Source organism: Megascapheus bottae, chromosome 8 (assembly GCF_031878675.1).
Source record: "Megascapheus bottae isolate mThoBot1 chromosome 8, mThoBot2.hap1, whole genome shotgun sequence".
NCBI lineage: Eukaryota > Metazoa > Chordata > Mammalia > Rodentia > Geomyidae > Megascapheus > Megascapheus bottae.
The window spans coordinates 40,272,331-40,286,367 of NC_143516.1; the positions used below are offsets into that span (position 1 = coordinate 40,272,331).

A 14,037-nucleotide genomic window follows, 5' to 3' on the forward strand; every position below is an offset into this window, starting at 1 on the left:
ACATGTACTGAGTAGGACTACCAGTGACTCTGTTTATCACCTTTATAACAGCATTTTTTTTAAAGGCACCAGTGACACTATCATAGGCAAACATCTTACAAGCTATTTCTTTTGTTGTTGTTTTTGGTGGTGGTGGTGGTGGTGGTGCTGGTAGCCCCAGAACTTCAACTCAGATCCTGGGCACTGCCCCTAAGCTCTTTTGATACAGACTAGTACTCTAGAACTTGAGCCACAGCTGTACTGGTTTTTTGATTGGTTAATTGGAGATAAGGGTTTCCCTCTGGGACTTTACTGCCTGGGCTGGCTTGAAACCTTGGTCCTCAGAACTCAGCTTCTTGATTAGAGGCATGAGCCACCGACACTTCTAGTCATTCAGTAACTATGCTGACATATGTTGTCTTTCTGAAATAAAGGAAATCATATGAAAAGTGAACATTCAACAAATGTGTGGTCCTTTTGTATATAAGTATCTAATAGCTAGGCCTGGTGGCTCCCACCTTTAATCCTGGCTAATCAAAGGCTGAGATGTGAGGATCACAGTTCAAAGCCAGTCTGGGCTGGAAGATGAGAGATTCTTATCTCCAATTAACCACCAGAAAACTGGAAATGGCACTGTGACACTGTTAGGGTCCAGTCCCCCAATATTAGGGTCTGTGATCAAATTAACAAGTCTGACACAAAAGCGGAAGTTAAACAGTTTTATTCTGCGACTAACATCGAGAATCATACTGACTGGTCAGGGCCGTCTCTGTGAGTAAGAGAGCAACTCCGCCCAATCTTACAGGCTACTTTTATAGACCACAAGCCATGTGGTTGGGCTGGCCATACACAGGTGGCCAGTGGAATTCAACATAGTTGATTGATAGCTGGGGCAACCACTGACACCTATGCTGTTTGAATGGACCTGTCAAGCCCCAAGACTGACCCCCTTAAAAAAAAAAACTGAGTATAAAACCAGATATGGTAGTGTATGCCAGTATGCCAGTTACCTAACTTTGCATTTGATGTTGTGTACATCCTTTATTCTGACTATATTACTCACTTCACAGTCATTCTGTATATTAAGTATATAAGGATACTAGTTTGTAATGTGTTCATATAAGTGGTGAATTGATACAAGTGAGTAGAGGGATTTTGTTTCATTAATAAAGTTCACAGTGGTAGTAACTTAATGTTCAGGGAATAACACTTCAGATTAATTTAGGAACAGAATTATTAACTTACAGTCCAATAACTTATGGAAGTAGTTTTTTCTTGGTTATCTGAATTCCTTGTACTTTGAGTGCTCATATATTACTTGCATATTTTAAAGCATACAAATGAATATTAAAAATATAAGAAATATATAATGAACAAAACTAAATCCTTGATAATTGGAGATCCTACTATTCTGAAATCTATATTATATGTTAATATTTTACAATGTTATCTATATGGATATATATGTATATGTGTATGTATATTTGTAGTAGGTGCTCATTGTCCAGTCAGTGAATACCTTGAGGACAGGATATTTATTAATCATTATACCTATCTTGCTTGTAAACAGTGTGACCTATGATAGGATCTCAATTATTTGAGTATGAGTAAATGAGAATAATATATTTACAACCAAAGTTGGAGTCATATAAAATGTTCAAGCATTTGAGATTTAAAAAAAGTAAAATATTTTACCTGACTTATATAACTATTACCCCTCTGTACATCACCTTTATAATAACAATTTTTTAAAAATATTTTTAAAAAGGGCCGGGCACAATGGCTCACACCTGTAATCCTAGCTATTCAGGAGGCTGAGATCTGAGGATCAAGGTTTAAAGCCAGCCCAGGCACTAAAGGACCTGAGAGTCATATCTCTAATTAACCTCTAGAAAAGAGGAACTAGGGCTTGGCTCCAGGGTAGGGCAGTAGACTAGAGCTGAAGAGCTCAGGGACCACACCCAGGCCCAGGGGGAGGGTGGTATCCTTGAGCTGAAGAGCTCAGGGACAGTGCCCAGGCTGAACTCAAGCCTCATGACCCACAGAAAAAAAAAGTATAAAAAAGGAGAGTGAGAGCAGAGAAGATGGCCTAGTGGTGGTGTGCTTGACTAGCATGCACAAAGACCTGGCTTGGATTCCTCGGTACCACATATACAGAAAATGCCACAAGTGGTACTGTGGCTCAAGTGGTAGAGCACTCGCTTTAAGAAAGCTCAAGGACAGTGCGCAGGCCCTGAGTTCAAGTTCCAGGACTGGCACAAAAAAAGAGAGACAGAAAGAGAAGGAGAGAGGGTGAGAGAAAGAAGGAAAGAAGTTCATTAGCCTTTTCTTTTTTTAGCAGCTTTATTAACGTGTAATTTGCATGTAAAATTTACCCACTTCCAGTATTTAATTTAGTAATTTTAGTCACTATTATATAATATTAAATACATGATACACTTATCACCATAAATCAATTTTAGGATGTCTTCACATATACCCTATAAGGTTCCTCACGCCCATTTGTAGTTTTACACTTCCATCCTTAGCACCTACATTTGCACAGAGTATGTGATCTCTTGTATCTAGTTTCTTTCACTTAGCTGATGCTTTTGAAGTCATCCATGGCATAACATGTATCAGTAGTACTATTTATTTTATTGCAGAACACTCTGACACTGTGTAGATATATCTAGCTTGTAAAATAAGAAAAAATACACTATTCAATACATGCAATGGAGAAGCAAGGTTCTATTGATGTGCCAAACATTTGTTGAAGCTTAAAAATAGACTGAATGATTTAAAAAACATGCAAAGGTGAGGCTGAGAGTGTGCCCTACTGGTAGAGTGCTTGCCTAGCATGCACGAGAAGCCCTGGGTTCAATTCTTCAGTTACCACATACATAGAAAAAGTGAGAAGTGGTGCTGTGGCTCAAATGATAGAGCACTAGCCTTAAGAAAGCTCAAGGACAGTGCCCACTCCCTGAATTCAAGCCCCAGGACTGGCAAAATATAAAGGTGAACAAAATGAACCTTTGGGGAAATGTGTGTGTGTGTGTGTGTGTGTGTGTGTGTGTGTGTGTGTGTGTGTGTGTGTGTATGCATACATGCAATTCAGAAGGAATGAAGTATTCTATTGAATTATGAATATGACAATGTTTGTTAAAAGGAGTGTAGTCTAGTGGTAGAGTGCTTACCTAGCATGCAGGAAGATCCAGGTTCAATTCCTTGGTACCACATACATAGAAAAAGCCAGACATAATACTGTGGCTCAAGGGGCAGAGTGCTAGCCTTGAGTAAAAAGTGTCCAAGGACAGTGCCCAGACCTTGAGTTCAAGCCCCAGGACTGGCAAAAAAAAAAAAAAAGAAAAAGTAGGGCTGGGAGTTTGGGCCTAGTAGTTGAGTGCTTACCTAGCATGAATGAAGAACCGGTTCGATTCCTTGGTACCAGATACATAGAAAAAGCCAGAAGTGGTGCTGCGGCTCAAGTGGTAGAGCCCTTGCCTTGAGAAAGACCCAGGTTAGTGCTCAGGCCCCAGTATTGGCAAAAAACAAATTAAAAAAAGAAAAAGTGAAAGTATTTAAGGACATTCCTCAAAGGAGTAATATTTATCTTGGATCTATTCAATTCACTAGACAGGGAATGTGAGGAACTATTATTTCATTTGAAGAGAATAATAATTTTAAGTTCACATAAGTGCAAAGTGCATATTTTATTTAAAACAATTTATTGTCCAGTGTGACTAAAAAGCAATTCTCATAGAAAATTATGCAGGAAAGAGGGCTCACTACCATAAAAAGGAAGACTTTGCATGCTATGCTATAGTTTATCTTGATTAAAAAAATTATTAGTGGGCACACTTTTAATACTGCCTACCAAAGCTGAGCCCTAAGGATCATGATTTAAACCAACCCCAGGCAGGAAAGTCTGTAAGACTCCAATTAACCACAAAAGGCTGGAAGTAACTAACACAAATGCTAAAGCCCTAGCCTTGAGCACAAAAGCTCAGGGACAGTTCCCAGGCCCAGAGTTCAAGCACCAGGACCAACCAAAAAAGAAAGATGAATTATTTCAATTCTCTATGATGACCAAGTTAGGAAGGACAGAAGAAAATGGAAGAGAGGTAGCAAAAGAGAAAGGTAACAAGTAAATATTTACCAACTCCTTCAGGAATGTCTGTAAAACTCTTATCTCTACTAATACACACACACACACACACACAAGCACACACACACACACACACCCTGAAATGGAGCTATGGCTCAAGTGGGAAAATGCTAGCCTTTGGCAAAAAAAATCTCCTATGTCTTGAGTTCAAGTCCCAAGACCAGAACAAAAAGAAAAAGAAAAAAAGAGCCGGGTGTGGTGGCAGCTCACTCCTGTAATCCTAGCTATTCAGGGGGGCTGAGATCTGAGGTTTGAGGTTCAAAGCTAACCCAGGCATTAAAAAGTTCTAGGGACTCTTATCTCCAATTAATCACAGAAAACCAGAAAGGGAGCCCTACTCCTTGAGCCAGAGCGCCACTTCCAGTTTTCTAGTGGTTAATTGGAGATAAGATGTCTCCGACTTTAGGGCCAGGCTGGCTTTGAATCTCGATCCTCAGATCTCAGCCTCCTGAGTAGCTAGGATTACAGGCGTGAGCCACCTTGCCTGGCTTTTTTATTTTTTTAATACAGGCTTTCAGTGTATATCCTGGGCTGGCCCTAAACTCACTGTGCCCAAATTGTCCAGATTAGTTGAAGAGGGCTTGCCTAGCATGCACAAGGCCCTGAGTGCAATACTCAGAACTATAAAATAATAACAACAAAAACTAAGAATTCCACCCATTTCTTTTTACTTTTTTTTGATGTGGCTACTAAACAATTTTATACAGCACAGGTAGCTTACATTATTTCTATTAGAAGTAGTCTAGAGGTAATAGATGTGTGTAACTTATATACTGATAGCATAATGATTTTCATACCTCAAAAAGATAAAGATTCAAGCACTATGACCCATAAAAGAGATAAGATTTAATAAATAAACTACTATCTCCTATATTTCTTTTTTTAAGCAACTAAAAATATACTTTTATTTGACAGTAGAAAAATAAATATTGTGACAATTTATAGTCAGTTTCTCTTATATAGTCAATTGGATCTAGAAAATAACATAACCAAAAGTATTTATTAAATACAAAGCAAGGGGCCAGGAGTTTGGCTTAGTGTTAGAGTGCTTGTCTAGCATGCATGAAGTACTGGGTTCCATTCTTTGGTACCACATACATTGAATAAAGGCAGAAGTGGTGCTGAGACTCAAGTGGTGGAGAAAGTGCAAGGACCGTGCTTAGGCCCTGAGCTCAAGCCCAGGACTGGCAAAAAAGAAAAAGAACCCAGGACTGGGGAAAAAGAAAAAGAAAAGAAATACAAAGCAAGCAGGTGATGGCTCACACCTGTAATCCAAACTACTCTGGAGACTAAGATTTCAGGATCAGGGTTCAAAGCTAGCCCCGGGCACAAAAGGACCTGAGACTCTTATATCCAATTAACCTCTAGAAAACCAGGAAGTGGGGCTTGGCTCAAGAGGTGGTACTCTTGAGCTGAAGAGCTCAAGGGACAGTGTCCAGGCTGAGTTCAAGCCACATGACCCAACCCCCCCCCCAAAAAAAAATACAAAGCAGCTGGTCACAGTGGCTTGCGCCATTACCATGTCCATAGCTTTGGGTATGCAGTTATTGAGTCCTCGCTCTTGTACTCTTTGGATTTAATAGCCACATATTAAGGATACCATGCACCTTTTGTTCCTTAGGTCTTGACTTGTCTCACTCAACATGATTTGCTCTAGATTTATCCACTTCCCTGCAAATGCCATTATTTTATCTTGTCTGTTGGCTATGTAGAATTCCATTGTGTACACATACCACATTTTCTGTATCCATTCATCTGCAGTAAGGCATCTGCATTGGACTGGGAGACTTTTAAACTTTGTGATGGAAGATCTAGCCTGACTTGATGCACATCTAAAGATGGGGGAGGCCATGAGCATGACACTCCAGATCTGTAGCACGCTAGACTTCAGTCTTCCTCAATCATCCTCTAGTTCTTTGCCACATCTCTAGTACAAGAATTACTGCTCCAGTTGGGCATGGTGACTCATGCCTGTAATCCTAGCTACTTAGAAGCCTGAGATCTGAGGGTCAAGGTTCAAAGCCAAACTAGACATTAATGACCATGAGACTTTTACCTCCAGTTAACCACTAGAAAACTGAAAGTGGGGCTGTGGCTCAAGGTGGGCAAGGTAGTTTACGCCTGTAATCTTAGCTATTCCAGAGGCTGAGATCTGAGGATCTTGATTCAAAGCCCTCCCCCCAGCCTGGGGGGAGCTCATCTCCAATTAGCCACTAGAAAACTGAAAATGGCAGTGTGACTCCAGGGATGCAGCAGGAGCCTTGAGCTGAAGAAATCAGGGACAGCGCCCAGGGCCAGAGTTCAAGTCTCACGACTGACCAAAAAAAAAAAGCTATGCTTGTTACAGTCATACAGATAATCACTAGTTATGCCTAAATTCTGTTCCTTAAAATATGTTGGATTTTTTTTGTTTTTTGTTTTTTTCTGGCCGTTGTGGAACACATCTGTAATCTCAGCACTTTGGAAGTTGAGGCAGAAGAAGCAAATTCCAGGCCAGCCTAGACTGCATAGTGAGACTCGTCTATACAAAAATGAAAAACAGTTAGAGAATACAATATAGTTATCTTACACATTTCTTCAAATATTTTCTCTTCTCTTCTTTTTTTTTTTTTTTTTTGTCCTGTCCTGGGCCTTGAACTTGGGGCCTGAGCACTGTCCTTGGGCTTTCTCATGGCTACAGCTCTACCACTTCAGCCATAGCACCACTTCTGGCTTTTTTCTATGTATGTGGTACCGAGGAATGGAAACTGAGTCTAATTAAACATATTACCAATCTTTATTAAAAATGGACACTTTTGTTATTTTTGCTTTAGGTTTCTATGATTTTGGGGCATCCAAAATTTTTTCATAATCTACACTAATCCCCTTTGCCCAATAACCAACTGTGACCATTCAGTCTGGATTCTGATCCTCAGGGCAATCTTTCTTCTTTCTTTCCTTTCTTTCTTTCTTTCTTTCTTTCTTTCTTTCTTTCTTTCTTTCTTTCTTTCTTTCTTTCTTTCTTTTATATGTGTGTGTGGGGGGGGTCATGGGTCTTGAAATCAGCCTGGGCACTGTCCTTGAGTTCTTCAGCTCAAGGGTAGTGCCCCACCCCTGGCCTGAGCAGTGTCCCTGAGCTTTTCAGCTCACGGCTACCATCCTACCCTTGAGCCAAGCCCCACTTTGAATTTTCTAGAGATTAATTGGAAATTAGAGGGGTGGGGGAGGCTGGCTTTGAACCTTGATCCTCAGATCTCTGCCTCCTGAGTAACTAGGATTACAGGCGTGAGCCACCAGCACCTGTGATATCAGAGCAATCATTCTTAGGATGTTCCACAGAGCCACAGAGTTTTCAACCACCACCATCCACATAGACTCCTTTGCAATTATCAGAACATGATTGGGGACAGGTGTCTCATCTTCCCCCACACAAAACACTTTGAAAATGGACACTTGGGGCCGGGAGTTTGGCCTAGTGGAAAAAGTGCTTGCCTAGCATGCACAAAGACCCGGGTTTGATTCCTCAGTACCACATACATAGAAAAAGCTAGAAGTGGTGGTGTGGCTTAAGTGGTAGATCACTAGCCTTGAGAAAGCCCAAGGACAGTATTCAGGCCCTGAGTTCAAGCCCTAGAACTGGCAGAATATATTTTTTTTAATTAAAAAAAATGGAAACTCACCCAGAGCAGGGTCTCCTTTAGCTCTGTACTTTTCATGTTCCGTGGACCCACACCAATAACATAGTACAGTGCCCATATCTTGCTTTTCAAGGGCCGCTGGGCAATTTGCAACTCCATTGCCAGGTTTTCTAAATGGAAGCATGCCATTGCATTTTTCTTTGCTGCTTGTCTTTTTAATCTTCTTTCTTGCCACTAATTGTCTTTCTTTAAAGCAACTGCAATTTCTCTTACTTCCTGGCTATTTGTTGAGATTATTTCTCCATTGTGAACCATCTGGGAGTTCTGTCTCTGATATTCCATGAATCCATTCACATCTTCATTTAAGTACTCCTTTTTCTTTTTCTTCTTTTTCTGCTTGCCCTGAAGTGCATCATTTTTAAGGGACAACCTACTGGCTTCGTGTTGTTGATCTTTTGGAAGATTTTCGGCTCCTTCCTTCTAAGGGTCCTTTCCTCTTGTCCTCCCATCATGTTTCAGACAAGGCCCTGTTATCGGTGGCACTAATGCTTACCCACCTGATCATGATGTCATTAGAGGTTCCCCAGTGCTTGTACATGAAGCCTCCAGAGCAGCCAAGTCCGCAGAGCAGAGCAGCCCAGCCCTCCCTCTTTTTTGTTCACAGTATACTTTGCCAAATATTGTCTAATCTGCATTTATAACAGACTACCTCCTCTCTGGCCTTTTTTTTTTTTTTACAGAAAGATATGCAGTTCCTTCATTATGCCCTTGACATTGTTTTTTTGTTTTTTTGGTTTTTTTTTTTGCGGTCATAGGGCTTGAACTCTGGGCCTGGGTGCTGTCCCTGAGCTCTTCAGCTCAAAGCTATTGCCCTACCCCTGAAGCCACAGCTCTGTTTCCAGTTTTCTGGTGATTAGACTTTAGTGCTGGCTTTGACTCTCAGTTCTCAAATCTCAGCCTCCTGAGTAGCTAAGATTACAAGCATGAGCCTCTGCATCTGGCTGCCCTTGACATTTTCACATAAGTTAAACACAGTTTCTTGAGTTTTGGAATACCATGCGGTAGCATGCAAGAACTCCATGTGGCTATAAATAAAATTGATATAAAGGCCCATGTTTCTACTTTTTTGCCTATTCTATAGAACACAATAGAAATTTTCAAGCTCAAAATAAAACATGTTTTAACATTTCTTTTTTGTTTTCTCCATTGCCCTAAAAAAGTAGCCTCCCTCTGTGCTTATTGTTTTTAGGTAGGCACGGGTTCAACATCTTTTAATTCTGCCTGTTGCAATAGCTCATTTTGAATAATTCTTTTCTTAACTCTTATTCTTCAAAAACAGAAACAATTAAATTAGTCCTAAAGGCTTTTTTTTTAATCTTGGCTTTTGTTACATTTTTAGGAAAATTATATCACAGATGATATTGGAATATCAACTTGGAAGGAGCAGACTTTTCTCTCCCATGGTGCCTTACTAGCAAAGAGCTGCCAAGCTGCGATGGAATTAGCAAAGCATGATGCTGAGGTTCAGGATATGGCATTTCAGTATGGGAAACACATGGCCATGAGTCACAAGGTACTTGCCCACCCTTTTTCTTTGCATAGTTAAATTGCCAAAATGAAACACAAGAACCCTTTGCCATTTAATAAGTTGATGTTAGATTTCAAAAACAAAATGTTTATTGTGTCTTAAAATCTGTCAGTCATACATGGTGGTTGTTATGTAATATAAACAGTGAGATTGGTAAGTAGTACTATGTAATTTTCTTAGAAAACTCCAGCTTATTTAAGTTATATTTAGATATCTGTTCTTACTGCCTGAAACAATTTATTTTAATTTTTATTTTTTGCTAGTCTTGGAACTTGAACTCAGGGCCTAGGTTCTGTCATTGAGCTTTCTCAAGACCTCTACTCTACCTCTTGAGCCACAGCACCACCCACTTCTGACTTTTTCTGTGTATGTGATATGGAGGAATCAAACCCAGGGCTTTGTGTATGCTAGGCAAGCACTGTACTACCTGGCCACACTCCTGGCCCTCTGAAACAATTTTTGAGAGAACTCTTACAGATTATTGGTTAACGTGTAATTTTGCTACATTCAGAATGACAGAATATTTTGTATTTTTGTTTTACAATTTGCTTATAGTTCCAACTCATGGAGAGTTGGTAAAATATAGACATATGTTTAATAAAATTGAACATTTTAAGGCAAATGTGGTTATATATGTCTATGATCCCAGCACTCAAGATTGAGTTAGGAGGACTACAAGTTCTAAGCAAGCCTGGGCTATACTTTAAGACCCTGTCTCAAAAATTTAAAACAAAAACAGAAAACCTTCTTTTCAGTGACATGTGAAATATAAACATCCCAAAATTAACTGCTATTATTACTTTTCTCTATATATGTAATTTCTAAACTTTCATTTGTTTTTCAAATATTGCCTGAAAAAACTCATATGAGGCAGGAAAAATATACATATATGATGTCCAAATGAGGCTTTCGTGTATTTTATTAAATTCTAGATTTGTTTATTTACTAATTATATTTTACCAAATTTTTATTTAAATTCTGATCTTTAATTTAAATATTAATATGAAAGCTACAACAAAATAAAACAAGGAATGGGGCTTAAGATATAACTCAGTGAAAATAGATACTGGTAGCTCATGCCTATAGTCCTAGCTACTCAGAAAGCTGAGATCTAAGGATCACAGTTAAAAGCCAGAATTAAGCATCAGGAAACCGGAAGTAGACCTGTGGCTCAAAGTAGTAGAGCTCTGGCCTTGAGCCCAATCCCGACAACTGACACAAAAAAAGTGGTTTGACAAAAGCCATATAATGAGTGATTGCTGTCCTTAATGACCTATGTTATCTCTCATCTCTTTTGCTGTCCTTGGTTATCTCATATTGTTACAATATTTCACCTGTATTTGATACATTGTATATATGCATATTTGGTTAGTATTTGGTTATTTGAAGTGGGATAGGGAAGGGAGGAAAACAAGATGAGGGGCGGGGATGGGGAGAGGGAAATGGAGACCAAGACATGAGAAAGGGTATCAATGTATGTGAAGTAATGCACCTTCTATCTGGTGAATATAATGTAATCCTTCTATTAATTACAATAAAAATATATGAAAAAAAAGTGGATTATAGTCAGCCCAGGCAGAAAAGTCTGTGAGACTCTTGTCTTCAGTTAACTCCCAGAAAATCTGGGAGTAAAGCCATAGCTCAATGATAGAGCTCCAACCTTGAGCAAAAGAATTTTCTCAAGAACAGTTCCTAGAACTGGGAGTTATGGCTAGTGGTAGAGTACTTGCCTACCATGCATGAATACTCAGATTCAATTCCTCAGTACCACATACATAGAAAAAAAGCAGAAAGTGGTTCTGTGACTCAAGTGGTAGAGCTCTAGCCTTGAGATAGCCCAAGGACAGTGCTCAGGCCCTGAGTTCAAGCCAGTACTGACCAAAAAAAAAAAAAAAGAACAGTGCCTAGGCCCTGAGGCGCTATGTAGAGTAGTACTTCAGTGTATAGAGCAAATATTTAACATGAATGAGGCCCTGAGTTAGAAACCCAGGACCACAAAAGATAAATAGGCATGAAGGTAGATAGACAGGTAGGTTGGTAGGTAAGGGGATAGATGGATGGATGGATGGATAGATAGATAGAGTAGCTAAATGAATAAATAATGAAAATTAATTATAAGGAATTTTAAAGTTATTGTTAATCATCTAAAAATGTTCATGAACTTATTATAGTTTATCCAAAAACTGTACAGCTTGTACTTTCTGAATGACTAAAACATACCAATGTGTATATACATTGTACTGATACAACTCTTAACTACCTCTTCCAGATAAATTCTGACCTCCAGCCATTTATTAAAGAAAAAAGCAGTGACTCCATGACTTTTAACTTAAACTCAGCTCCTATAGTCTTACATCAAGAATTTCTTGGAAGAGACTTGTGGATTAAGCAAATCAGAGAGGTAAAATTATTCCTTTTTTTTTGGTACCGTACCTTTAGTTTTTAGTTGATCCTAGAACACAATTCATATTTTACAATGATATAAAAACATAGATCAGCTATTATCAACATTTATATAACAAGTAAAATTCTTTCTTTGTGATCTACATGTCTAATAAATTATTAGTTAACAGTTAGAGGCTACATTATTATGTTTTCTTATTATCTGAGTTCTTAGAATACTGCAGCAAAACACTAGTGCCTGTGGAGAATGCTAATTGACTCACATGATTTTTCTAAAGGCTTTCAGAAACTGGGCATGGTAATACTGCTAACAGCACCACCCTATAACTGACTGCAGTTTCCCATCTGTGGACTCCAGAGCAAGCTGCAGAATTGCAGGAGCTCCGTCTGTTAGTTCTTTGAGTTATTTTAAAACAAGCTTGGACCCTGAGTGCTTGTTCTGAGGCATTATCAAGGGGAAAAAAGCATGATGAAGTAGAAAGGGTCAGGGGCTTGAATTGAGTAGATTTCCTATGTAATAGCAGATAAGAGGGAACTTTTTTAGTTTTCCTTTAAATCAAAAACTCTGATAAAGAAAGTTCTTTTGTTTTTATTTAGAACCCCCAAAGAAGTTATTGTTGTAATTGCTTGGGTCACTGAAGTCTGGTGCAGAAAACCAGGCACAGCTAGGGATGGGGAAGGTAGAACAGACTTTCCCATGCTTAGAGCAGAGAGTGTAGGACTTCTCTCTCTTTGGGAACTGACTCTTAGAATGGTGGCAGCCACCTTTTAAATTCTCTCATATTTACCAGGCAGAGTCCAGGAGGTGGCAGTTTGGGGGTCTCTCAGTTTACACATCTAGTGTAGGAGCAATACTGCACCGGAGAACCACCAGTAACAATCGCAGCCTAAGGTATGTGCAGAATCTCTAGCTATCCAACCCTGAAGAGGATAGTTAACAGAGGACCACAAACTGGGCGTGGTCCTAGCTACTTAGGAGGCTGAGATCTGGAGGATCAAGGTTCAGAAACAGCCCGGGCATAAAAGGACCTGAGACTCTTATCTCCAGTTAACCTCTAGAAAACAGGAAGTGGGGCTTAGCTCAAGGGGTAGAACACTGAAGAGCTCAGGGACAGCGCCCCATGACCCACAAAAACAAACAAATAGACAAACAACAACAAAAAAAAGAGGACCACAAAGCACTGAGAAAAAGACTCCTATGAAATAACAAGTCTAAACAAACTGATGTAGTAGCTGGGAACATAGCCTTGTGATAAGAGTGCTTGCCTAGCATGCCGGAAGCCCTGGGTTCAATTCCTCAGTACTACATACACAGAAAAAGCTGGAAGTGCTGTTGTGGCTCAAGTGGCAGAGCGCTAGCCTTGAGCAAAAAAATAGAAAAAAGAAAAAAATTGTGGCCGGGAGTTTGGCCTAGTGGTAGAGTGCTTGCCTAGGATGCACAAAGATCTGGGTTCGATTCCTTTGTACCATATATACATAGAAAAAGCCAGAAATGGTGCTGTGGCTCAAGTGGTAGAGCTCTAGCCTTGAGAAAGCCCAAGGACAGTGCTCAGGCCCTCAGTTCAAGGCCTAGGATTGGCAAAAAAAAAAAAAAAAAAAAAGTTTTATTACATAATTACATAGATTAATATGTATCTATAACATACAAACCCTCAGCCTAATTTTGATTATGTTCTAAAATCTAAGTGCCAGTGATTGTATATAGAGATTCCCTTCTTGAATACTTGTTTATTGAACACATCATTTAAAATATGATCTAAAAATCAATGTTAATAAATTCTTTAATAATAAAAAAAAAATGTGTCCAAGAACAGTACTCAGCCCCTGAGTTCAAGCCCCAGGAATGGCTACAAAACAAAAACAAAAGAATGATGTAAAGGGAACTCATAGCCAGCCCTAGGTTCACACCTGTAATCCCAGCTATTCAGGAGGCTGAGATTTGAAGATTGTGGTTCAAAGCCAGCCCAGGTCATACAAAGCCCATGAGACTCTTATCTCCAGTTTACCACCAGAAAACCAGAAACAGTGCTGTGGCTCAAAGGGCAGGGCAGTAGCCTTGAGCTGAAGAGCTCAGGGATACCTCGAGGCCCAGAGTTCAAGTCCTATGACGTGTACACACACACACAAGGAACTCGTAGGAAATAGAGACATATACAAGGAAAAAAGGTATTTTCAGAAGCTGCATTATACTAAACTAACCAAGTCAGCCATGAGATAAGAATAGTTGATGTGGCCTGGAAATATGGCCACATATGGTGGTGGTAGAGTCCATACATGAAGCCCTATGTTAGATACCTCAAGTA

At 39.5% G+C, this 14,037-nt stretch overlaps 1 protein-coding gene and 1 pseudogene across 2 annotated transcripts in view; one reads left to right on the forward strand and one right to left on the reverse strand.

The window, feature by feature from the left end:
- Positions 1-14,037, forward strand: part of Pdss2 (decaprenyl diphosphate synthase subunit 2) — a 212,268-nt gene that overhangs the window by 159,889 nt on the left and 38,342 nt on the right. The window contains exons 5-6 of one of the 2 annotated variants that reach the window (XM_090338343.1): positions 9,143-9,316; positions 11,601-11,732. In XM_090338343.1, coding sequence (XP_090194469.1) covers positions 9,143-9,316; positions 11,601-11,732 — 306 coding nt within the window. Of the gene's footprint in view, positions 1-9,142; positions 9,317-11,600; positions 11,801-14,037 lie in introns of those variants that run through there. The other variant, XM_090338342.1, reaches the window with a different exon arrangement.
- On the reverse strand, positions 6,893-8,308 carry LOC150059847 (zinc finger CCHC domain-containing protein 9-like; annotated as a pseudogene).